Genomic DNA, 25,470 nt, shown 5'->3' with positions numbered 1-25,470 from the left:
ACGACAAATGAGACATTTCAATCTTTTTCTGAACAGAAAGTTTGTCGATGTCTCTGAGCCAAAGGCCTCAATTCACTCTCAGTGTCATCGCAAAGAAACGACTATTATTTGTATTAAAGAGACCCGTCTGTTCTTCAGACCACATCTTTCCCTCTGGTGTGCGTGATAGGAAGACACAAAGATGTTGTGCTGCTCTTCTGACTGTTTGATGCCTCACATCCCTCTTTGACCTGTTTTGTTCCCACCACCTTCTCAAGGCTGGTTGATCTGTGTCTCAACCACAAGAACAGCAGGGGTTTACGAAACTTAGCCGGGATCTACTGAGCAAACACGAGAAGCGCGAGACCGTACACATGTCTGATGTAGCTCTCTTTGACTTGTTTTATGGTTGAAGTTCTACTAGGGAAGATAATGAAAGTCTGAGAGCGGCGGCCTGCAGGCTGCTTACTGAAACATGCATGATTTACCATAATCTCAAATCCACTTTCATAGACAAATCCATATTTTATGTTGAATGTGAAGGTTGCTTTCATTTTGGATGACTTCGTATCAAAGTTTTGCGTCAACCAAAAGCTACAACACAATCCATAAATGAGAAATATTTCAGATTATGGTTCAATTGAAATTAAAACATTTTGTTTTCATTACTATTTATACAATGGCAAGAAATTGAACAAGACGCCTAGATGGAAACTATCAGGGTTGAAATGAAGACCAAATAAATGACGATTCTTGAAAGTAACCGAGCTAATTTAAAAAAAGTGTAATAACGTTTTTTAAAAAAGGACGAAGTGTTTTACAGCAAAACAAACCAACTAAACACTTCAGCAATGATAAAAATCACTTGCTAATTTTAGTTCTTGTGTTGTATGTGTCCATACATATTAATTTGTTTTCGAGGTTTCGTCAAATGTAATGCAGCTAAAAGAAAAATCTATTTTCACTTGTTTTTCTGTGTTTGCAGCTCGGATAGTGAAAAGCAAGCAGTGGTGCGAAATGACTCCGTGTTCAGAAGGCGAGATTTGCGGGCTTCTCTTCAATCGCTCCGGTTGGACCTGCACCAAAGGCGGCGGCCGAATTAAAACCGTCACGGTGAGACTACGTTCTAAATATTGGTAACATTTCATTCACCGACTGAGATGTAGCTGCCACATATTGTTAGATCATTCACACTAAATGCGTCTTAGCTCATTACAATATTGGATAGCGCTTTGCGACTTTCATTAACAAGCATTATTTCTTTACATACAGTAGTGCAGAACAGATTATTAGTAAATGTGCATTCAAGCGCTTTGCTTTTTTGGACGTAATCACATTTGTGTGTGTACCTCAGTCGCTGGTCTGTTAGGCATTACATAATGTCCATTATTTATTGATGAAAGGCATTATGTAAGGGATAATGTAGACTTAGACGGTCATTAATCGCAAAGTAAACGCTGACGGGGTAATCGGGACCCCAGTGCAAAGCGGAGGGGTCTTGTATCACCCTAAACGGCTTGCTTTGCGAATGTACCAGATATACTTGCCAAATAAATAAATAAATGCCCATGCAGTATTGATTTGAGTTGAAACGATTCTATTATGTGAGAAGAAAGAGACTGCGGAATGACACGAGGGACAAACTAGCACAATCTGGGACAACGGTCAATTATGCAATATATCATTACATACTAATGTTTGACCGCAAAATGCACGGCTAGTATTCCAGAGAGGCGTTTCATTTAATTTAATTTCAGCTGGCTTTACGCTATGCTGATTGTATCTCCGTAGCATTTATGAAGCGTGTCTTATTCAACAAAACGTCCTGCCCACCCACCTGACCAATTTGCTCCTGACTGTGAGGATCATTTTGATTCTACTGTATAAAGGCTTGAAATGCAAAGATTGGAATTGAAATAGTTTAATTTGCATATGTGAGAATGAAGGTGAGAATGAATGCGAGATGAGGGTCGGCCATCGGGTGGTCCACGGTTACACAAGGGGTTAATTGTATTGCATTTAGACAGGGCGTTTCAATTTAACTGTCAATTTAACAGCTGGATAGACCACCGCGGAACGGATGGGGATCTTGAGATGAGTGTTTTTTAAAGTTAAACTACCTTAGTATCGCAAATTCCCGAGCACGCCCTTTTCAAACAAATGTAAATTGCTCACTTCCTGTTGGGCGGAGCATATGACATGTAGCACGACAGTTGTTTGGCTTGATGAGATCTACATGTGTACCAAGTTTCTTATTTATATGTGCAAGTATGTATGGGGATATGCAGCAAGATTTCTGATTTTTTCAAGGGGGCGCTGTAGAGCCCCTGTGCCACACCCCGGTCCTGGCCTCTGCGGCCGTAATTCACCTAAAAATTTAAATTCTTTCATCATTTCCTCACCCTGATTTCACTCCAAACCTCTATGACCTTCTTTTTTTTTCTTCTTTAAAGAACGTTGGTAACTAAACAACATAGGCGCCCATTGTCTTCCATTGCATAGACACAAAACCACAGAGATATTCTTCAAATATTTTCTTTTGTGTTACACAGTAGAACGAGTCATATGCAGGTTTTGAATGACATGAGGCTGAATGAAAGATGACAGGATATTTATTTTAAGGTGAACCTTACGAAATGACAATGAAATACATCTTATAGTGATATTATTGAGGTCAATCTGTAGGAATACACGCTTGCCACAATAATGCAATGTCTTTGAATTTTTCTTGTTCGTAGGCTTTTCTCGACAGACATTACTATGAGTGAACAACTCAATAAAATAATCTTGTAATTTACTTGAATAAAAAGCTGTTGTCCATTCTTTATCTCTAAACAGTTGTCTCTCAAATATGGCTTGTTTGAGTCAGGAGATAAATTTGGCCCTGTGATGTTATTCGTTCCCGTGTCGCTGTGTGTTATGTGTCGCGTACATCACGGCCGTAAGTGCTGAGCTCAGGCGGTATTTGGTCGGTGCTGACCCTGCAGACTTCCACCACACAATGTTAGGAGTCATTCTGGGTTTTTTTAGTAGCTTTGCACAAAATGACAAGCAGCAATTATGCTGAATTAGAGCCTGTCTTCAGGGGGGGTAAAGGATATAGCAGAGCTGCATATTAAACAAGTGCAGTCTGCTCGGGTTGGAGGTGTAGAGCTATTTGGCCAGAGACGCTGAAATCATTCATGTGTTTCTGAGGATGTGAAAGTGCGGATGTGGATATTTGAGGCTGTATTGCAATGTTTTTGTGCATGCTTGTGTGTGTGTGTGTGTGTGTGTGTGTGTGTGTGTGTGTGTGTGTGTGCGTGCGTGTGTGTGTGTGTGTGTGTGTGTGCTTATTTCTTTTAAGTCAACATGAAATCCTAATGCACATTCCTGGTCTTATTGTGTGCGCTTCATCGGTGCACGTTATTCCAATTTTCTTCATCATCTTTAAAAAACACCACCCTTCATGCTTCTGTTAAATCACCTGTTCCACTCAAAAATGCAATGGATTACAGAGGCGAAATGACTAGCGAACAGGATTCGGGTGTTATTTCAGGTATGCGGCCTGTCCTTTACACTTTCTCTCCGTCTCACTGTGGTTTGTGTGTGTATGTGATGCGTGCGTGTGTGTGTGTCGTCCATGCGAGTGTGCCCCCGCAGCCTTGTGTCTTGCAGCCTGGGGCAGCTGCCACAGATTTCATGCCCCTGTTTCCAGCAGCATATAATCGGGTCTGACAGCTCAGAAGAGTTTGCATAGGACTGTTGACGTATATGAGTGTGTATTGGCTTGAAGTGTGTGTGCACTGCACAGATGTTTGCGTTTGTGTATTATTATGGATATAATGTCCATTTGAGCACAAATATGTCATTTTATAATATATGTTGCTTTGGATAAAAATACTATCAAAAAGCAAAAATGTAAATTAGATCATAAATCAGCATACTAGGAATATGGAAAAAAGTTTGCATTGTATTGTATTAATCGCATCCAGAATAAAAGTTTGTGTACTGTACATATTAATTTTTTTATTTATAAACACACACATACTGTACAAACATATTAAGGAAACATTTTGATGTATTTATTTATATTTACCATCAATTGAAATTATATATAAACATTTATACATTTTTATATTTTTCTTAAATATATGCATGTATGTGTATGTGTTTATGATTACAAAATGAATATGCACAGTGCACAGACATATACTATGTAAACGCAAACTTTTATTCTGGATGCGATTAATCGTGATTAATCATTTGACATTGCTAATTATATATTATATTATAGGATATTATTTAGGGATGTCAAAAGATTTGTGTTTACCTTATATATGTCTATGTGTACTGTACATATTATTTTTGTATTTATTTACACAAACACATAAACATAGGCCTACATGTATACATATTTAGATGTATTTATTTATATTTACCAGTAATTGAAATTATATACAGTATAAACATTTATTAATTTTTATATTTTTCTTAAATATATGCATGTATGTGTATGTGTTTATGATTACAAAATGAATATGCACAGTGCACAGACATACTATGTAAATGCAAACGATTAATCATTTGACATCCCTAATTATGTTGTGTCGCGTCACGTTACGTTACGTCACGTAGTTTAGTATACAGTATAACTTTTAAAATGCCACACCCATGGTCCATAATAACAAATCAAAAATACTACAAATACTACAGATAGCAGTCAGATATGCGGATGTGCATACGTTGACGTTCGCAGCAACATCTCATCTGTGTGTTACAGAATATTACAGAATGTATATATTTTTTATGCATAGACGGCTAAACAACAGATGCATCACAGGGTGGCAAAACCATGGCAACAGACGGCCGAAGAAGCACAGAGTGCATTGTGTCACAGGCTCGAATCCAGAAAGCGTGTTTATTCATTTACGTGTGTACAACGTTGTTCCGCTGTTACACGCACACACATTCGCATGCTTCCGCACCTGCAGATTTTTATATCCAGCCCCCCCAGGGTGTAGGGGATTCAGACAGAGCCAGGTTCTGACCCTCTAATGGAGTTAGCATATGCAGCGCGCTGAATCCCTGCCAGGCATTAATACAGATCACTCACGAGGGCCCCCAAACACGCCGGCCATTTGTCTTCACTAGTGAACTGCTGAAAGGTTCAAATTTGCCACAGTCTCCAGAGTCCACTGCTTTGGCACATCATGGGCTGTAGTGATATTCACAGACGAATATGACTGGTAGACAAAGAGGACGGAGGTGCCGATTGGTCCTGTTTTGTGTTGCGAGGCTGGGGAGCAGAGTGGAGGGGGCAGAGGGGGCAGACGGCACGAGAACTCGCCCCATGGTGGTAGTTCAGCGTATGGCCCGGCCACAAACACTGAGTCATGCTGTCAGGTTGTTTGTGTAAAAGCATAACGCAGGAGCAGGCACAGGCCTATGAACACATCTTTAAAGAAATAGTTCACCCAAAAATGAAGATTCTGTCCTTATTTACTCAACCTTCAATCTTGACACACAAAAGTAAATGATGTACTGTACATCCCAGCCTTCTTAAAGGGACAGTGAACCCAAGAATGAAAATGTTGTCTTAATTTTCTCACCCTTGAGTTGTTCCAAACCTGTATGAATTAATTTGTTCTGATGAACACAGAGAAAGATATTTGGAAGAATGCTTGTAACCAAACAGTTCTTGGCCACTGTGTATTGCCATTGTAGGAAAAATTGCTCTGTACGTTTCTTTGTTTTGGAATGACTGGATGTGTACATTTTTTAAATAATATTTTTCAAATCAGATCTCTCTCTCTCTCTCTCTCTCTCTCTCTCTCGCCAGCATTTCTCTGTTACTGTTTTTTAAGGGCTCTTAAAACTGTCAGAAGGATTTATATTTTACCCCTGTTTGCTGGCATTGACATCACAGCTCAGGTTGCTAGTGAAGTGCTGGACCGTGTGCATTCATATAAAAAAAAACTTGTTAGAGTCAAAGGGTGTCTTACGGTGTGAATTTAACCTTATATTTTTATAAGTGGTTTTGTGGTTTCGTGGCATTAGATAAATGATAAATATTTATTTCACCATTTTTAAATGCACCAGGTCATGATTCATATTTCTTCATTTTTATTGTAGACTGCAAAGTAATAGCAACTGCAATTCATTTAAAGGACCTTTGTGTTTTTAACGGCATCGGTGAGGTTGTGATTGTGTCATTTTTAGCTGTGAGGTTGTGAATTGCAACCAACGGCTCACTCCATCCCACCCCCTCCCTTTCGAAGCACTTCGGAGGCTGACACAGAACTAAGATGTCGTCATGTTTTCTCTTCTTTGCTGAAGGAGATAACATATTTACGAAACGCGCTCTGTAGAGTAGTTTGTCCGTTTAGGGCTACCGTAGAAACAACATGGCGAATTCCATGTAAGGAGGTATGTAGATAGAAATTGCTAATTCTAACCTAATAAAAACATAACGCTTCATTATGTAAGGTCTTTATACACCTCTGAAGACATAATTATGTACATTATATTGCATTTCTGTTAAAAGATCCTCCAACAATGACACACTGGACCTTTAAATGCAATGGTTGTATTTTAACACATCAACAATATGTGTCGCATGTTAGCGAATGTTAAAATCTTAAAGCGGTAGAATCACGTCTGTAATTAAAATAAGCAATACAGTATTTTGTGTTTAACTTTGGCTTGTTTTTGATGCCTTGTTAAAACTGCTAAAGTTATTTAGCCGAAAGCTTTTTTCCTTCATTTTTATCAATATTGTGATATTCCCTAATTACCAATTTTACATGCATTTGTAATTTAAAAGCCTCTCCTGAATTAAATTAATAAATTGCATGTGTTCTTTTTTGTTTTACTCCAATGTTGTTTATTAAAGCAGTATAAATTAGATTTTGGACTTTATTGGCTTCAAAAGAACGTGCGTTGAATAACTGAAGAATGATCACAAGACTTTCATCGAATTGAGGGCTAATATAAGATTAAAAAATATGTTGAGTGCATAATTTAACTAAGACGGATATCTGTCTACGGTGACCCGATGGCTTAGTCAAAATGTCAGAATACGTGTTCTTAAAGAAAGAGAATACTTGCAGATTGCTTGATAGTTTGTGACTGTAAATAGTGCCGTGGTTGGTTTTGTTGACATTGCAGTCAAATATGGAGGTTATGTGCACATGTGAACAGAATAGTCTCAATTCGGCTTTAAATTTTAGCTGCACACTAAAAGAAAATACATAACACCTCACAGTGGCCTCAAAGCCAATTGAATTAAATCCACTTTGATTTGATGAGGTTATTTAATGTTGATGTTAGTCAGTCTTTGTTATAAAGTAGATGGGTTTATGGGATTATTCAGTCAGACGTTTATTTGTGTGCCGTGACACATTGTTGATTGGTTCTTCATTGCTTCCCTATCTGTGCTTTTCTTTTCTTTACTTTTTTAACCATGTCACATTCTCTTGATCCGTCTCTTCTCTCTCTGTCCCGGTAATGATATTTTTCCTTCAGTGCACAGGCATCATTAAGTGGAAAAAGAAGGAACGGCGCGCAGGAATGAGACGATTGTTTTCAGCCAGGCGTTTCATTCAGGGAAGAGTAAGGCTCTGAGAGACCGGCTGCGACAGAGCCGTGATCAGACAGGGTCAGACCAAGCATCGCGTCTCATCCGCGATCCATCCCATCCATCCCCATCACCCCCACCCCTTCAAACCCGCCCGCGCTCGGTTTCCGCTCACGTCCGCCTCCGTTTGCAAACGCCTGCACTGTTAGTGGCCACTAAATATCTGACACACTAGAGAATTGGCAATCCTTTGAGAGTCTGTAGCCTTTTCAACCTCTCTCTTCTTTTTATTGAATACATTTATGGAGACGTGCGCGCGGCGCTGCGGGTCGGCTGATTTGATTCCGCGTCGCTTCGTTCGTTGAGGGGAGGGGTGTCCAAATTCAGCTCTCTAGGTTCTCAAAGAGGTTGATGTGACACCGCGGTGTGCGTCTTTGTTCGTAATTGAGAGAAATACATTAGCCGAGTGACAGCGTGGGGTGTTTTTTTGTAATTGAAGTGGCAAGGTGTTAGGTAAAAAGAAAACGCTTGTGGTCTCGGCGGCATTGGTGCCACATCAATCGAACCTGGAGTTCGGTTTGCGGTTTTATAAAACCTCAGATGGATGCTTTTTGTTTATTCCTTATAATTTAATTATATCTACAAAATCCAATTATTGCATTGTTAGTGTTATTGTTATGCATCCTGCCCCTGGAATAAAAGTCTAATTTTGTTGTTTTTGTGCTCGTTCAGTTATGCATAATCGGTAAACAACTATTAATTTAACTGAAAGCCCATATGTATAACATTTCATAAAAAGCGCTCAAACAGCACTGCTATCGCAAAAATTCACACCAAAATAAAAAAAGACGTACAGACCAAATAACTCAGAGGTTTGTGCATATCTGTAGAGCAGCTGTCATTTTACCGTTTTTTTTTTTTGTTCTTACTGTACCTTCACGACGCTTAAGATTTAACTGTCATTGTTGCAAATGAAACCTGTTTCATTCTCATTCTTTATATAACTTTTATAACAGTTGCATCCTGCTGTTGACTTAAAAAGAAATTTTGCGGCATCTAGTGGTGAGATTGCGAATTGCGACAAATGGCTCACTCCACCCCCTTCCTCTCGAAGCACTACGGAGGCTTACACAGCACTACAATGTCTTCAAGTTTTCGCTTCTTTGCAGGAAGGAGAACGCGTATTTATTAAAGGCGCTCCATAAAGCAGTTTGTCCGTTTAGGGCTACTGTAGAAACAACATGATGAATTCCGTGTAAGGGGACCCGTGGTGTATGTACTTTGTAGATAGCAATAGCTCATTCTAAGCAGAGACATATATGTCGCACATGCTACGAAAAAATCTATTTGTGACCCTGGACAACAAAACAAAAAGTCTTATGGGTCAATTTTTCGAAATTGATATTTTTACATAATCTGAAAGTTGTATAAATAAGCTTTCTATAGATATATGAGTTGTTAGAATAGGACAATATCTGGCTGAGATACAACTGTTTAAAACTCTGGAATCTGAGAGCGCAAAAAAATCAAAATATTGAGAAAATTGCCTTTGAAGTTGTTAATCAGGGGCACTGTGGCAGACCATCCACTCACAAAAATAAAATTTTTATATATTTAAGGTAGGAAATTTACAAAATATCTTCATGGAACATGATCTTTGCTTAATATCTTAATGATCTTTGACATAAAAGAAAAATCGATAATTTTGACCCACACAATGTATTTTTGTCTTTTACTAAAAATGTTCCCGTGCTACTTAAGACTGGTTTTGTGATCCAGGGTCACATTTGTGCTACGAATAAATTTAATAGTGTAGCACGCGTGCGATACAGTTTGCCAGGTGCTGTTTTTGTGAAGTGAGTTTGTCGTTGTGCTTGTTCGTGTGTGAGGTTAACTAATGGCGCACAACTATTGATTTTTCATTTTTATTTATTTTTTCAATTAAAACTTGTTTTCCGGCTGCATCAAGTCCTATGATCTGCGCGATGTGGGAAAACATGGAAGGAATCACGAAAGCGGAATTCTACTACTTAAATATGTCATCTGCTTGTTCTGCGTAAGTGAATGAGTTGCACACTTTACATGTGACACTCGTGGATTGGTCTGTATCTTACTACACGAGGACATGAACACATGGACTTCATCCACAGAGCTGTTCTAAGTTTATTTTAGGAGCATTTCACTGTTTGAGTGAAGCTACTGTCAAACACACTGAAGCTCAAGCATCTTCGCGACGAACCGCCAAAATAAAAGTCAGCTTAGTTTGAGCCAGATGATAAAATAATTAACTTGTAGTAAATTTATAATCTGTAGTAAACACTATAGTATACTTTAATATTTACTATAGTAAGGTTCAAATATACTATGGCACACAAGAATTTCACTGCAGTTTACTGTAGTAAATACTATAGTTTACAGTATTTTTATGGACAAATGTATTTATTACTGTATAGTAAAACATTGAAAATACTGAACTCAGAAAAATTTAAAAGGTAAAAACGAATTTGGTAATAACAAAAAATTATATGGCCCTAATTTATCCATTTGTATAACTTTAAACGGATAGTTCATCCAAAAATGAAAATTCTGTCATTTACTCACGCTCATGTAATTTCATACGTGTATAAATACCTTTGTTCCGATGAACACAAAGAAAGATATTTGGAAGAATGTTAGTCATTTTCAGTTCCGGAACATCATTGACTACCATAGTAGGAAGAATTAAATGGTAGTCAAAGGTTCCCGAGAACTCTTTGTTTTCCCAAATTCTTCAAAAAATCTCATTATGTGTTCAACAGAACTAAAAAGTACTATTTTTTTTCCTACTATGTTAGTGGATGATGGCATAGAACTGAAAATTGCTAACATTCTTCCAAATATCTTTCTCTGTGTTTGTTGGACTAAAGAAATTTAAACAGGTTTGAAACAACCTGAGGGTGAGTAAGTGATGATAACTGACGTGTACATGTGCTACAAGTGTTTGGCCTGTGCTACAAAATTTAAAACCTCTGTAGCACCGGTGCTATGTGCAAAAAAAGTTAACGTACATCCCTGCTAAGGTATTAAAAACATAACGCTTCATTATGTGAGATCTTTATACACCTCTGAAAACATACTGTAGTTATGTATATTATATTACATTTCTGTCAATAGATCCTCCAAAAAATTAAAGTTTTGTGCACTACAGTACATAATCCCCTTCACGTGTTAAATTTGTTCCTGTAACTTTTAAGAATATATTATTACACGGCGCTCTGGAATGCTTGATTCTGATTGGCCAGTTGCGACATTTCAAGGGATGTTATTCTCAGATAACCGCTCGAAACTAATAACAGCCTGCAACCCGGACGCTGCAAATCATTTTGACAGGTGAAGTTTAATATTACACAAAATTAAATATAAATATGTCTTTTAATCACATATATGACATTATATTTACAAATAATTAAACCTGATCACACTGTCAGGGCTCATTTCTGCGATAACAACCGGCTGCCTGTACATTATCCCTTACATGTTGTGAAATGTCATAAAAAGCTATATTGTGTCCCATTGTGTTTGATTTCCAGGGAACTAGTGATAAAATGTATATACCTTAAATGTGCTGTAAATCACTTTAGAGAAAAGCTATTGAGTTTTGTTCCTGTAGCTCAGTTGGTGGTGGTGGGTTTGAATCCGAGAAAACACTAATACTGAATGTTAATGCGTAAATGTGAATGTATAAAGCTTAAAGGTCGGGTTCAATCTTTTCATTGCTGCTTTATACGGATATATGTGTCCCTGTTGAGTTACTCCATCATTTAACATCAATATTTCAGGACAGCAGCCGTGCACCAGCATTGAGAAACAAAGGTTTGATTGAAAAGGTCGGAGCGGATCCACGCACGTTTCATTACGTGGTCGGTGTTGAAGAGATCGTTACGAGTAATTGCCTTATCAAAGCCGGCTGTAATCGATATCAAAATGTTTCCATCTGTTTTCAACACAGAGAATGAGCCCAGCGTAATACTAGCAATTACATCTAAATGTATTCATTCCGCTAGCATACAGACAGTGATCGCCTTGTTTTGGTTTCTGTTTAAATTTTGAGTTTTTCGAGACGGCGTTTCTTGTTTTTATAAAACTTTCTCCTGTTTTAACACCCGAGTCCATTTCCCTCCTCAAACCTTAATCCGTTATGCTTCCGGGCCCTTCTCTTTCCTGTTAGAAGTTCTTCTCAGCGAGCCGCCCTGTCACTTTAACCGCATTTAGGCTATTTTCCATCTGAAGGATTGCCGCGGCGATTCTTTGAACTACCGTTTTTGCATCCCCCATGCAGGGCTTTGCATTTCCCGGAGGAATATGTGCGAGATGTTCGCTGCGGGTCTATCAGGCCCTGATCAGAGGATGTTATATATTGTTCTTTTGCTTTGAGGCCAACGCTTCAGTTTTGGGCCTTTTTGGAAGCTCATTAGCATACAGAGAATGGCGTGCACACACTTCTGCGGGATAACCAACAGGGTGAACATTTCATTTGAAACATCTTACAAAGAAGAGCTTTTCTAAAAATGTATCGCGTTGATGGAAACAGATCTTTCAAAGACACGATCGTACCTCCTGATATCAAAAGATGAAATGAACGGCACTCTATCAATCATCATGGGTCGTTTTGTGAAACGAATGCCCTTTTCTTGGTTTGATAAAGTACTTTTTGATTATTGCATTTTTAGCTGAATAAGCTAGAAGTTAATGCATTTAAACATGTGCGTTTTAAAGGGGAATGTGGTTCACTTTGCTTGTTAGAATGATTTAATACTGATTTTTAAAAATCAACAAAGTTGACGTTTTAAGATTGATAAATGTAACAGAAGATAAAGTGATAAACTATTCATCTTAATTCCTTTATTCGCCCCTGCTTGTTAATCTCCCTTTGTCATTGATATCGCACACAGCCCAAAGAACAAACTACAAAGAAAAACATGAAAGCCAGAGAAGAACTCTCATACTAGTATGACCGAGACCCCCAGTGGTACCCTAAAAAGTCTAGACGACATCAGGGAATCTAGCCTCCTTTTGAAATTCATTTCATGGAGAAAATGTCTCTGACTCTTCTCTGACTTTAGCAGTCAATTTCAAAAGCTACTCCATCAATAAACGCTATATTGCCCATCAGGTTCATCCCTGCAGTTTTGCCTCTGATTTATAATTGCCTAATTGCTTCTCTTGCAGTCACTGGAGGAGATTAATCAATCCTTAAATTTTTAATTCCAGCCGAGGCCGGTTGGAGGAACGGCCCTCGCCGCACGTGGAATGGTGTTTAATTCATGCATTAGTCGTGCCTGCTGGTAGCGTGGAAATAGAAACTAACGCGAGCGTGTTAATGCACGCCTCCCACAGTTACAAGATCACTAATCTCTGCCAAAACAACATGAGGTTTAGAATCCCCACTCTTTCAGTCCCTGCTGTAAAAAATCTGATGAATCCAGCCTAAGATGGTCTGATAGCTGGTTTAGCTGGTCTGACACTTATTCAAATTAACCATGCTTTTTATACATATTAAACCAAAATAAACATGGTTACTGCGGTTAAACCAAGTTAGCCACAAAATTAACCAACTGCAGTAAACAATTTAACAGTATTTGTAGTAAAACTAATTGTGGGTTTAGCGGGTTTATCAGGTCTGATTACTGATTTTAGCTGGTTTGATTGCTGGTTTAATCAGGTCTAATTGCTGGTTGTAGCTGGTATATCTGCCGTTTTGTCAGGTTTGATTGCTGGTTTAATCAGGTTTGATTGCTGGTTTAATCAGGTCTGATTGCTGGTTTTATCAGGTTTGATTGCTGGTTTAATCAGGTCTAAATGCTGGTTTTAGCTGGTATATCTGCCGTTTTTATCAGGTTTGATTGCTGGTTTAATTAGGTTTGATTGCAGGTTTTAGCTGTTGTGATTACTGGTTTAATCGTGTCTGATTGCTGGTTTTAGCTGGTATGATTACTGGTTTTAGCTGGTATGATTACTGGTTTTATCGGGTTTGATTGCAAGTTTAATAATGTCTGATTGCTGGTTGAATCAGGTTTGGTTGTTTTATCAGGTCTGAATTCTGGTTTTATCGGGTTTAATAGCTGGTTTCAGCTGGTTTGATTGCTGGTTTTATCAGGTTTGATTGCTGGTTTAATCAGGTGTAATTGCTGGTTTTAGCTGGTATATCTGCCGTTTTATCAGGTTTGATTGCTGGTTTAATTAGGTTTGATTGCAGGTTGTATTAGGTTTGATTGCAGGTTTTAGCTGTTGTGATTACTGGTTTAATCGTGTCTGGTTGCTGGTTTTAGCTGGTATGATTGCTGGTTGAATCAGGTTTGATTGTTTTATCAGGTCTGAATTCTGGTTTTATCAGGTTTAATAGCTGGTTTCAGCTGGTTTGATTGCTGGTTTAATCATGTATGATTGCTGGTTTTATCGGGTTTGATTGCTGGTTTAATCATGTTTGATTGCTGGTTTTAGCGTGTATGATTGCTGGTTTTATCAGGTATGATTAAAGGTTTTAGTTGGTCTGACTGCTGGTTTTAGCTGGTATGATTACTGGTTTGATCAGGTTTGATTGCTAGTTTTAGCTGGTCTGATTGCTGGTTTAATCATGTCTGATTGCTGGTTTTATTAGGTTTAATTGCTGGTTTAATCTGGTTTGATTGCTGGTTTTATCAGGTTTGATTCCTGGTTACTGAGAGTTGCAAACAGAGACCCTGGGCAAAACCAAATCTATCAAAACCATTTTTAAAACCATTTTTAGCAGAGATTTTGTGGTGTATATATTTTGTTATAAATATTTTTGCCTTTAGAGCAACAGTGAGCCAACAGCTCTTATATGTATGAAGCATGTGCACAGACCACAGTGCTACAGCTCCAATAATCTAAATGTTTTGTGATCTAAAACAACACACATGAGGTAAAATGTGCTTAATGGAGACAAATCATCAACACCAACGATTTTCACTCTCTAAAAATTAAATACAGCTCTGCCATTGTATACGTTTAGTGTTTTGGGGTGGATAAGATGGGGCATTATTTAAAGAAATTTTTAAAAGCTGTATTTACTCCTTCAGAAAGTAAATGTCGCTACTGTTAATAATATTATCTCCACTAAGCACTTTTAACCTCGCGTGATGCAAACACCTGGAGCAGTAGCATCATTTGTGCTAATGATAGCTAATCCGCTCAATTAGCAAAGTACACATTTGTAATCTGGGTCTCTGTGCTAGAAGGCAAGTTTACATACTCTTTGTCTTCCATTGCAGACTAATGCCATACGACATTCACAGTACAGGAGCTTAACACAGTCCCCTGTGGTAACAAACGAACAATGAATAGTCAGCAGTGGCTACATGCTACACATCTTCCCCACGTCTTTCTCAGTCTTGTTTTGTTTTTCTGCATCTCAACCCCTCCTTTCCTACAGAAGACCGCATTCACCTTTTTAGCCCATTAATTAGCACCGACGGTTAATAGCGCTTCCCACAATCACGGCCTCAGCAGTTTTCCCTCAGTGTCTGTGTCACCGGATCAATATTAGGGAATAAAGCACCGGAGAGTCTCTGGTAGGAGTCAGGCCTGCAAAAGTCACGACCGCTTCCCTCAAAAAGATTTTGCTTCCGTTAGAAGCGAGTTATCGATGCACCGATATCTGTGCTGCTTTCCATTTGCTTCGATTTTATTTAAGCAATAACCTGCTGCAAATTCTCCTCACATCTCAACAAGGAAAAATTATCTTTTCGGGAGCTCGGAGAGGAGAAATCGACATCGGAAAACATAAAATCTAAAAGCTTCCTCTCGCTCGCAGGATCTGTTGTTTGCTTTTACGGCTTTTCTGTTTTTGCTATTGTTGCTTTTGTTTAACAATGCAACCAGGGTGCTTAGCATTTAGATGACATGTGCGACAGATCAGACGCGCTGCGTGAAATGTTTCGCAGATTACGCCAGGGCGGGGCAGCATACGGGCGGGCGGGTGTCCGAACGGGCACTGGAAAGCCAGTGCTGTCCGTTGCATCTGCGGGCACTGTCAACACCATTGTGAACGACGCTGTGATGAGCCAATCAGCATGTGTGCCAATGAGAAGCTTAGTGTGCCTTCTGCATGCCAATGAGAGTAGTGGCTCCAAGTACCACGAGCTTGCCAACAAACGACTCGGAGTCTTTATGGGGTTAAGAGGTTTTTTTAAACATTGAGCGAGCAAGTGGAAAGTTGGTAGTTTCTGGGAGTAAAGACTTCAATGCACTGTGAAGTACAGACTACTGGGCCAGTTCATTCGTGCTGGTTTGAGACTACAGAAGGCCTGTAGAGGCATAGTTGACAATGTTTTAGACGGCAAAACTAAAAGTAGATATGCTGCCAACCTTAGTATTTTCAGCAGCATGACAGTAGCTTTAAAATAGTGAAGTGGGTAATACTAGGTTTCAAAATGGTGTAACTTCCAGTAACACAATACTTTTTTCAACAGATAGCAGTGCGGTGCAATAAAAAAGTTTTTTTATGTCACATTGTATTACTCAACATCTCAACCTGAATAGGCAAAGGTAGTTATCAAAACTGCTCTCCGAAAAGTGAAAGAGTGTCGATTCATTTCAGCAAATTGCATTATAACATTTTGTCCAATGTACATTTAATTTACTTTTGTTTACTATTTTGTAGTGTGGCTACCTTTTTACAGTTTTTTATTTATTTACTTATTTGTGGCTGCTGTTGTTTAATCAACACTCTGGAAGCCCTCGTGCACATTGTTTTGTTCATTTAGTAATCGATTCTTGAACCACGATATTGGCAACTCCAAGGTCACGAGTTATGCTGCCTTCACGTGCTCTCGTAAAGTCGACTTCAACCCGGAAATAATTTATGGAACTGTGCTCTTTTAATGTTAGCAGATACTTGTAATGTTTTAATGCTACTAAATCATTAGTAACATTGATGTTTTAACTACTTTTCATGTTACTAAATCCATATGTACTTCCGGGTTGAAGTATTGGAATTTCCGAGAGCACGTGAAGGCGGCATTAAATTCCCCGAAAACGCACTAACACTATATGTTCAATCAATTTTGAACAGCTTTTGATAAAAGCACCTGCTTTTATTTTTGACACTGATGCATCAATTGTTATCTTTGAGCAAAAGCACACGTCTAATGAAATGCCTTACAAAATTGTCTTTCTTTTCATTCCAGCCTTTGCCCAAGGAGCCTTCTTAAAGGACTCCAGATCGCTGTGAGGAGGTGAGTGGCGCTCCAATCAGATTATATCTTATCTCGCTCTGTTTGTTGTTCTTTAGTAAATCATCACCGTAAATTCTCTAAATCTAATATGCAATGACACCGACGGTCCAGGGAGCGCATCCAGAGCAGACCCGCGGCCCGCGCGCAGCGTGACAGATGGCAGCCACAGAGGTGGAATAAAGTAGAGCAGAATCGAGTGGAAATCTTATCATTTATCCAGCCAATTGTGCCCCGCCGGCGCCGATGAAGTTGTGTTAAGAGTGACGCACCTGATCAGCGGAAGGGCTGGAGCGGGATTAGAGGGCAGTCGGGGGCGCCGGGTTTGCCGGGGATCAAGAGATGAGAGGAGATGATGATGGTTTGGGACGTGAGCGGAACCCAAAATCCCCTGCGCTCCGAGAGTCAGCTCCGCCTCAGTAGTCGCTCGACTCGTTGCAGATGGTGCGACGTCGGCAAAGAAGTAGATACGGTTGTATTTAACAAGATATAACAAGATATATTTACATGCCAGCTGTTGTTTGTTTTACCAGCTTGCTTTAAGCGGTTCCCGGCGAGCTTGGGAATGACTAGGCGGTGGAGGAGAGATATCGCGAGGACGAAAATTAGCATCAATTTTTGTTAATCCTTGAAGCAATTAGTACCTGTCAGTTATGGGATTTTTAAGCAATATCGTTCTATTCTTTTCATTACCTGGTAGATTAAAATTCGGATTTTTTTATAACAACAACAACATTTTTGTCTTTCCTTTAGAGAAACTGTCCTTTGGGAAACGTTGACTTTCAATGGCATTAAAGTGTTATTCAAACAGTCATTTGAGTTGAACACACCTACGTTTTTGTGTGGGAAAATCATTATTAAAAAGCAATGAGGGAAGCATGAGGGAAGACGTTTTATTGAAAGGCGTCATTATAAAGCATCCGGAGAGAGCACTTACACAAGCATCTCGGAGGGAAGCTGTTGTGTTAGAATCCTGAGGAGACTTTTAGGGCTTTGTAGACTTCGCTGTGGTACGGCTTGAGAAATGAAGTCTCCGTATTGTGGTTCCGGTAGAGTTAATGTCAATGTTATCAACATTTCCAGCATGTCGTGTCCTCCACCCTCAGGAGAGAGCCGCGTGATTCACAGGCAATTACTGATAAATGGAGAAACTGAAAAGTGGGAAGGCCATAAATATTTATTTAGAGAGAAACTGGAAGGTTTGAAATTGTTTTTCTGATTTTTGGCAATTACATATGAAGTGCATTAAAGATTGATTCTGGGAGCATGGGGAATGTCGCATTTACAAATCCCAGTTCCGAGTTATTTATGAATGATGAATTTGGGGGTTGTTATTTGGACAGCCTTGAACAGATATGAATTTTTTATTCGCTAACTGAAAGAGAATTTGAATTCTCTAAAACTTGACAATAATTCAAAACCTAGACGTAGAATTGTTTTTCTAAGTTCTCGAAAATGTTATAGCTATTTGGTTATGATCTGCCTATTGCACTTGTCCAGAGCTGTTCTTTAAAGTCAATCGTAAGGCCTGAATGACTCATGTGCGAACAGCGTGAATCGATTATTTTTTATCTGGTAACCATAAATGAATAAAAAGGTCAAGAAGCGTGTGAACTCTGAGAAGAATGTACTCTTTTTAATGCGAAACTCCACAAATATTACAACAGTACAGCACATAAAATGTATTTATTAAGTGCTTTGGGGAAAAAAAGAGATGCGATAATGGTGAAGTGCACCGAGGCGTGATTTTTAAACAAGCGAGTGTGCACGCTCCAGCCCATGGGAAACAATGCTGATTAGTGTGCAGGCAATCTACATTTACAATTACATATTCAAAGTTAATTCTAATTGATTATGAATTAACACTCAAAGGGCCAACGGGTGGCATAATTTTCCCTTTAGGAAAAAAGAGGACAGCCACGAGATGTACGTGCTCGCATGAAAAGGCCTGCGTGTTTAAAAAAACCATTTTACCAAGCTTTCTCTGCAAAGGCACATCGCCATTTACCTTTGGAAAGCGTGTGTGCATTTCAAAGCGCTGGCTCTTCACAACGCTGTGATATAGAAAAATCATCAGCCACTAAGTAAACACAAACAAAAGCACAAGTGCAACAAACATGAAAAGACGAGGCAGGAAATGTTGCTGCGTGATGTTTTTTCCTTCCTTTGATCATGCCGCAGAATGCATTTCGCTAATGTCCTTACCGTCTTTTTTTCCTTTGTGTGTGTGTGTGTGTGCGTGTGCGTGTGTGTGTGTGTGTGCGCGTGCAGGCTTTCTGACATTCACAGGAACATCGCCAAACCGGAATCATCCATCAGCCCCACGTTCGTGCCCATCCTCTCATTTCGGCTCTACAGAAATCAGCTGCCTCACCCCCATCATCCCCAAACTGGAAAAGGAACCGTCAGTCAAGCATCCCAACGGTTACAAGCGGGTCAAGAAGTCCCAGCGGCGACCCCCACCACCTCTTAACCGCAGCGGTTTTCTTAGCATCATCCATCTCAGCTGTTTACGTTTTGAGCTTGAGGTCTTTTAGCCAGAAGAACATTTCGCTTGCTTTCAGAGAAGACTGCTCGTGCACCGAAACAAACATTACGCGTTCCTCACAGAGAGGCCGTTGCATCTAGTAGCTGGACCTTGTGGGAGTTATTCGCGCTCGCCACCTGCGAGCAAGGACGTGTGTTGCAGAAGGACCAAGGACATATAGAGACGAATCCACACAGATGTCCGGGTCTCGCTGCAAGGATAGCACGTTCCCCCGTCTTTGTCATGAGTATGAACAGTTACACATTCATTTGATAAATTGAGAATTGGGCCAAAGCACTGTAGATATGACCTTGGTGTCATTCGCTTCTGTGGCCGTATGGATTCTGTGTGGTAAGCTGTGAGAATGGCGATGCATTGAAGCCGTCAAATCTCATCATGGGTGATTTAAAGATTTGCAAACGCTGTCTGGATCTCATCTGTCTTTTCTCTCTGGGGCCTCTCTTTCACTCTCTGCTTTAAATGTCTGTCTCTAATGGATATATCATTTCTACTGTATGAATACTTTATTTGGACTGTAAATTGACACTTGCGATGGAGTATTGACCTAGATAGAAAATAAAGGGTTGTGTCCATGTAAATGTGCACAAAGCTTTGGGACGTTTCTCTGTGTGGGCCATACTATATATTTTTCATAGTCTTGATAAACGTCCTTGGTTTTATTGGGCACGATTTGTCAGCGCAACTTTATTCTTGTATTAAAAAAGTACTCCGTTATTAAATTACTTTTGTTTAGCGCTCATGTAATCCAGGTGGGCGCTTGAGCTAATATTATCTCTTCATGTTGACTTTAAGTACTTAGTTCTTTCCTCGAGTGTTGTAGAAATCTGCCTCTCGTCAAGTGAAAAGATCTTTTGCGTAAATCAAGTTCTCTGCCCACAGGCCTGCGAAGATCAAAACGCAAGGGGTTAAGCGACGGACATAACTGATTGCATGAAAAAAAAGAGAGAAGAACCTCGTGTGAGAAGATGAAAGAGTAAAAGAATATGGTCACTTTCAGTGAACAGTAGTAATTCATCAGTCTCGAGGGCCCGGCTCCCCGAGTTGTGAATTTTAATGGTGTTTTTATGGTTCCTAATAAAGTCTGTTATGCTTCTGGCAAATATGCAGACCACGATATCCCTCGCTTCCAATTACTGAGAAAACTCAAGGAGATTCGGTGTTCATTCGTTATACCGCGCAGTTACTCAGGAATAACAGGACTCACTCTCTCTCTCAGTGACTCTATAATCTTTCGGTTTTTGATTCTTTCTCAGTTTTCAATTTTTGCGCAATTTATTGCCATGATTGTTTGCACTTACAATATTGCCAAAGTATTATACATAAGACAAGAAGTCAAATTCGGCAGAAGAACGAAAGTCATACAGGTTTGGAATGACATGGGGGTGACTAAATAATAAAACCATGAAATCATCTGGGGGTGAACTAACCCTTTAACATAAAAATTGTAAATAATGTCCAATGAAAGAGAGAAAAAGAACACTGTGTAGGTGGCTTGTACTGATCAAGACTGAAGGCTCTCTCTCAATTTCAATACAACAGTGACAGAAATTGAACATTTTTATTGCCAAAGCAATTGGAGGGCTGCGGACAAGTAGTGCAAATATACAAAGAGAAAAAAAAGTAAGATGCATGTAGTGCAAAGTTAAATAATGGAAATACAAAAAAGAAAATATATATATAAGTAACAGAATAAATTAAAGGACCCCTTTAAGTAATCATTAAAGGTGCCGTTCCCCGTGATGCCAATTTTAAAACTTTAGTTAGTGTGTAATGTTGCTGTTAGAGCATAAATAATATCTGCAAAATGATAAAGCTGAAAGTTCAATTCTAAGCGAGATACTGTCTTTAACAGAATACACTTTTCAAGGACTACAGAGAACGGCTGGAATCGGACTACAGCCCTTTACTTCCCGGGTAAATGATGTCACTATTCGGAGTCTTTTAATAACCTCCGCCCAAAGGAATACGCCTTCCTTCGAGAAGAGGAAGAGCCGCTGGAGTAGTGTTTGGTTATCAGAGATTGTAAACATTTAACTGAGCTGCGCGCTTAATTACTCTCACTTTCATCACAGTCCTACAGCTGGTAATAATAATTCAGCTACACACATTCTAAGATAACCAATGGTCAAATAACATCGGTGCGAAAGCTGTTCTGTGTAACACACGGATATTGTGTGTGTGCGCGCATACCTCTAAAACACTTCCATGAAACGTCCTTTGAGGTCCTGCTTGCAAATGTATCCTTGTCAATCTGCTTGTTTTATTATCCAACTTGGGTCCAATATAAAAAGGCAAAACTAACGCTTCTGTTATTAGTGTTAATGAATATAATCGGTCTGACGCAAATCGGTCTGGTGTCATTTCCCTCGCCATTGTTGGAAAAAATTTGTGATCTCTAACAAAGATCGATGTTTGCACATGCACTAGCAGACCTCCGTTACACCGTTGACGCCATTGTTACTGTTTGTTGCTAAAAGCCAAAGCTTATGAATACACGTGCACTGTGAGGGGGACCGACCAATCACAGCAGCCTGAGAAGCGGAAGCTCGCTGATATGGTGTTGGTGGGACATCTTTAGACACACGCTCTAAGCGGGGAACCAATCTCGACAGACCTGGTCAGCTTTACCAATCAGAGCGTTTCGGAAGGAGGGACTTTTTAGAAACCGGAAAAAATCCAATCGTTTTGTGAGAAGAGGGACAGCGGTGAACAATAGACTTGAAATATGCGAAATATAAAGCGTTTTTTGAAACTAGAAACATGAACATCCATTGTTAGACACCCAAAAAACATAATCAAAGCTTCGAAAACAGCCAAAGAATGGCACCTTTAAAACAAGTCTCTCTCCTTGCTCTCTCATCAGGGCTGTTCCTCGTTCCTGGTGGCCATGTCCTGCAGAGTTTATTTTCAACCTTGCTTTTACACACCTGCTGTTGTTAAAGTCAAGGTGTATTGTTCAGAGATTATTACTACTAACAATTTTAATTGCATCACAATATGATGCCAACACAATCCAGCACTTCTTTTCACAGTCTCCGCTCCGGAAACAACCATATAAATTACCTGAGAAACTGCAATCTTTATCCTCTGACATCAGCATCTGTTCCAGTGATTTCAAGGTGATATTTATGTACATTTACTCATAAGCAGCGCTTGCGGTTATGGGATCAATAATGCCATAACATCAAATCACAGGCGCAGAACGGTCCGGGGAGGTCACGTTATTACGGCAATATCTCAGCCTTTCAGCTCACTGTATCAAGCTGTAATACACCCGTTTTATCTATCTGTCAGTACTAACCACAGAAGAAACCATCACACGTCACATTCTTATGACTTAAGCTAACAGAAGGATGCAGCGTGTGTCATTCTCATGTAAACGCAACCAGAAATCGTTCTTGTTCTGCCGGATGCTGATGTTGAGGATTTCATTGAGAAATGTCTGGATGTGCAGTGGCTCCATCTTGTAATTCCTTTTGTGGTAGTTTGCCACCCTGAGGCATCTGTCATTAAGTCTATATAATACATCAGTAATTGGGGTTTATGCCCGGATTAAGCGATCGTTACACTTAATTACAACGAATCATGGTGCTCGTAGATGTCTGGCCCAGCAGATATATAACAGAGGATAGTGTAAGAGCCTGCAGAAACATAATTACAACATGTTTTGTCATTAAGTTCCTGGTATGAATAGTGCATTTTATTAATGTAAACAAATGTTTGGGCATTCAGATGTGTGGCGGTTTTACACTTTATCAATACCACTTTTTATTTCAATACCACTTGTTTGAATTGGGTGTTACTTGTGTAGAGTGTGATGTCATACCCATTACATTTAATATAGTTTATATAAAGATAACTTTTTTAAAAGGGATACTTTATCCAAAAATGAAAATTCTGTCATGAATTACTGATGTCCCAGAAATGTCAGTTACTAACATTCTTCCAAATATCTTTCTCTGTGCTCATCAGAACAAAGAATTTTATACAGGTTTGGAACAACTTGAGGGTGAGTAAAGGATGAGAGAATTTTCATTTTTGGGTGGAGTATCCCTTTAAGGCTGATGTACGTAATACATTTATGAGCTTGCATAAATATATCACCATCTCTGTTTGAAACAAAAAAATGCAGGTTGTTTTACGTGTGTTGAAGTTAAATGATGTCCCGTGATTTCCCACGAAATCCAAAACGACAGCTCAAAATATATTTAATTTTATAAGCTTACGGTTGTAAATCTTGGTAAGGCAACTTCACCTTATCCATATTTACATACTATGAAGACAGTTTCAACTTTTTGGTGTATTTATTTAATAACTGATGTTTGTGTACAACATTAACCCCGATAGCTCACATACATCTGCAAGACATATTTTGTATTGGTTGCTCGTCTGCAATACGTCTCTGAGACGTTTCCTGACAGATGTCATATAGACATTTGGAAGATGTCGGTACGTTGTTTATGATTTGTAATGTATATAAAACTGTCTTTTCTAGGACATTTATCAGATGTTTTTACAAAGCAGATGTTTTCCATCTTAGAAGACAACTTACAGATGTTTCTGTGATATCTGGGAACTGCATAAAGCACACTTAACAGTTCCATCATAATAATATATTTTGTAGTTTTGTCTTTACATATGAATTATTTATGCTACCATTTAAAAAATACGGTGGAAAAAATGACTTGCATATACAGAAACGCTGCCTACTCTGAGGTCCAAAAAATATCCAGCCAAGACTTCAATCCATCGTGTTTTAACAGCGATGCATTAATACGAGTCAAAAAACGCCTTTGAGTGTGAATTCCATTACTGACCACCGACTGTGCCGCATGCATTTGCACCTCCGGTGGTCTGCCGTGCGTCGCTCTCAATAGATCCGACATAATAGCAGCCCGAGTTCTTGAGTTCAGAATGGGGAGGCTTTCACTGTGAACCAAAAAAACAACGTCCTGGATTATGTTACAATACAGGAAATAGGGAGGCTTTCACTGCTAAGCAAAAATGACCGAGGTTATTTCATATTACAGCACATTAAAACAGCACCGACTGCATTTGTTGATGGAGTGTGCACGAGCAGAGTTTTACGTAACAAAAGTTTAGAGAGACCTCGCAGCTCTTGACTTGGTGATGTGTTTGTTCATTTTCGACGGAGAGATAAAGAAACCCTCAAAGTGCTTCTCCTAAAGCAGATCGCCGACCTCTGGAAGATTGCCGGCCCACGAGCAGTGTGAGTGTCAGAAATGTGCTCCTCACGCTCCTCACCCTGAGCGTTCACTCGGAAAACACACATTCAGACGCGCTGATATATGCAGTCACGCTGGTGCAGAGAATGCAAACCGACATCAGCCTTCAGCCAGGCTCTCTGTGCGCTCTCTACATATGTGAACGGTCAATTCAAAATGCCTCGTTCTTTTTTGGTAGCTTCTTAATTTCTCATAAATTGCGATTTGGAGGCACATTAACATCAAGGTTGTATGAATTGTCTCGCTCTTTCTTTTATTCCCCAGGAACTGATTGGATTGGATCCTGACCTGAATGCAGTTGATTGTGGAGGATTACTCCCCTCTTGAAACACACCGGCACCGGTTGGTTGGAAATTAGGTGGCCTTGGCGACATCAGCCAAAATGGGAAGTGTCAAAGGTGGAGAAAGTCATTACAGTTTTGATGAAAGATTATAAAAACAATTTTTCTCTGTGGAATAACATGCGCTGAAGCATGCACAATACGACAGCAACACAAAAAAGGCCCAGTTTGATTTCATGTTGACCTTAAACATCTCTCTCACCGGCCTCATCCAGAAAAACCGAGATATCAGAAGTCAATGAGAAAAAGGGTCATTTTCACGCTCTATTTTACCCTTGCGAAACAGACAACATCCTAACTTCACTTTATTGCAATAACAGGGTTGCGTAGCCTCTGGAAATTTTCCTGGAAATATTGACGCTGTGTTTAATATCACTTGTCTTCTCGGGGGCACTTGGTCGTCTTTGTGCCGGTATGCCAAATTGGATTGTGCGGCGTGCCTGGATTATTTTACTCTCTTTCCACCGCTATGTCAATCCTAACGCAGCTATCGAGGCCGAGTTAAAACGAAACGTCTCTTTTGATAATTTGTCACAAATGTTTGCGCTTTTCGCCTTTGACCTTG

At 39.4% G+C, this 25,470-nt stretch overlaps 1 protein-coding gene across 3 annotated transcripts in view; it reads left to right on the top strand.

The window, feature by feature from the left end:
* Window positions 1-20,642, top strand: part of tafa5l (TAFA chemokine like family member 5, like) — a 44,628-nt gene extending 23,986 nt beyond the window's left edge. For 2 of the 3 annotated variants that reach the window (XM_057356472.1, XM_057356473.1), the window contains 3 exons: window positions 965-1,092; window positions 16,726-16,773; window positions 19,042-20,638. In XM_057356472.1, the coding sequence (XP_057212455.1) occupies window positions 965-1,092; window positions 16,726-16,749 (152 nt within the window). In that variant the 3' untranslated portion in view covers window positions 16,750-16,773; window positions 19,042-20,638. Of the gene's footprint in view, window positions 1-964; window positions 1,093-16,725; window positions 16,774-19,041 lie in introns of all 3 variants that reach the window. The other variant, XM_057356475.1, reaches the window with a different exon arrangement.
* The last annotated feature ends 4,828 nt before the right edge of the window (window positions 20,643-25,470 follow it).

Source organism: Triplophysa rosa, linkage group LG17 (assembly GCF_024868665.1).
Source record: "Triplophysa rosa linkage group LG17, Trosa_1v2, whole genome shotgun sequence".
Lineage (NCBI taxonomy): Eukaryota > Metazoa > Chordata > Actinopteri > Cypriniformes > Nemacheilidae > Triplophysa > Triplophysa rosa.
This window is presented reverse-complemented; position numbering and strand designations above follow the sequence as displayed.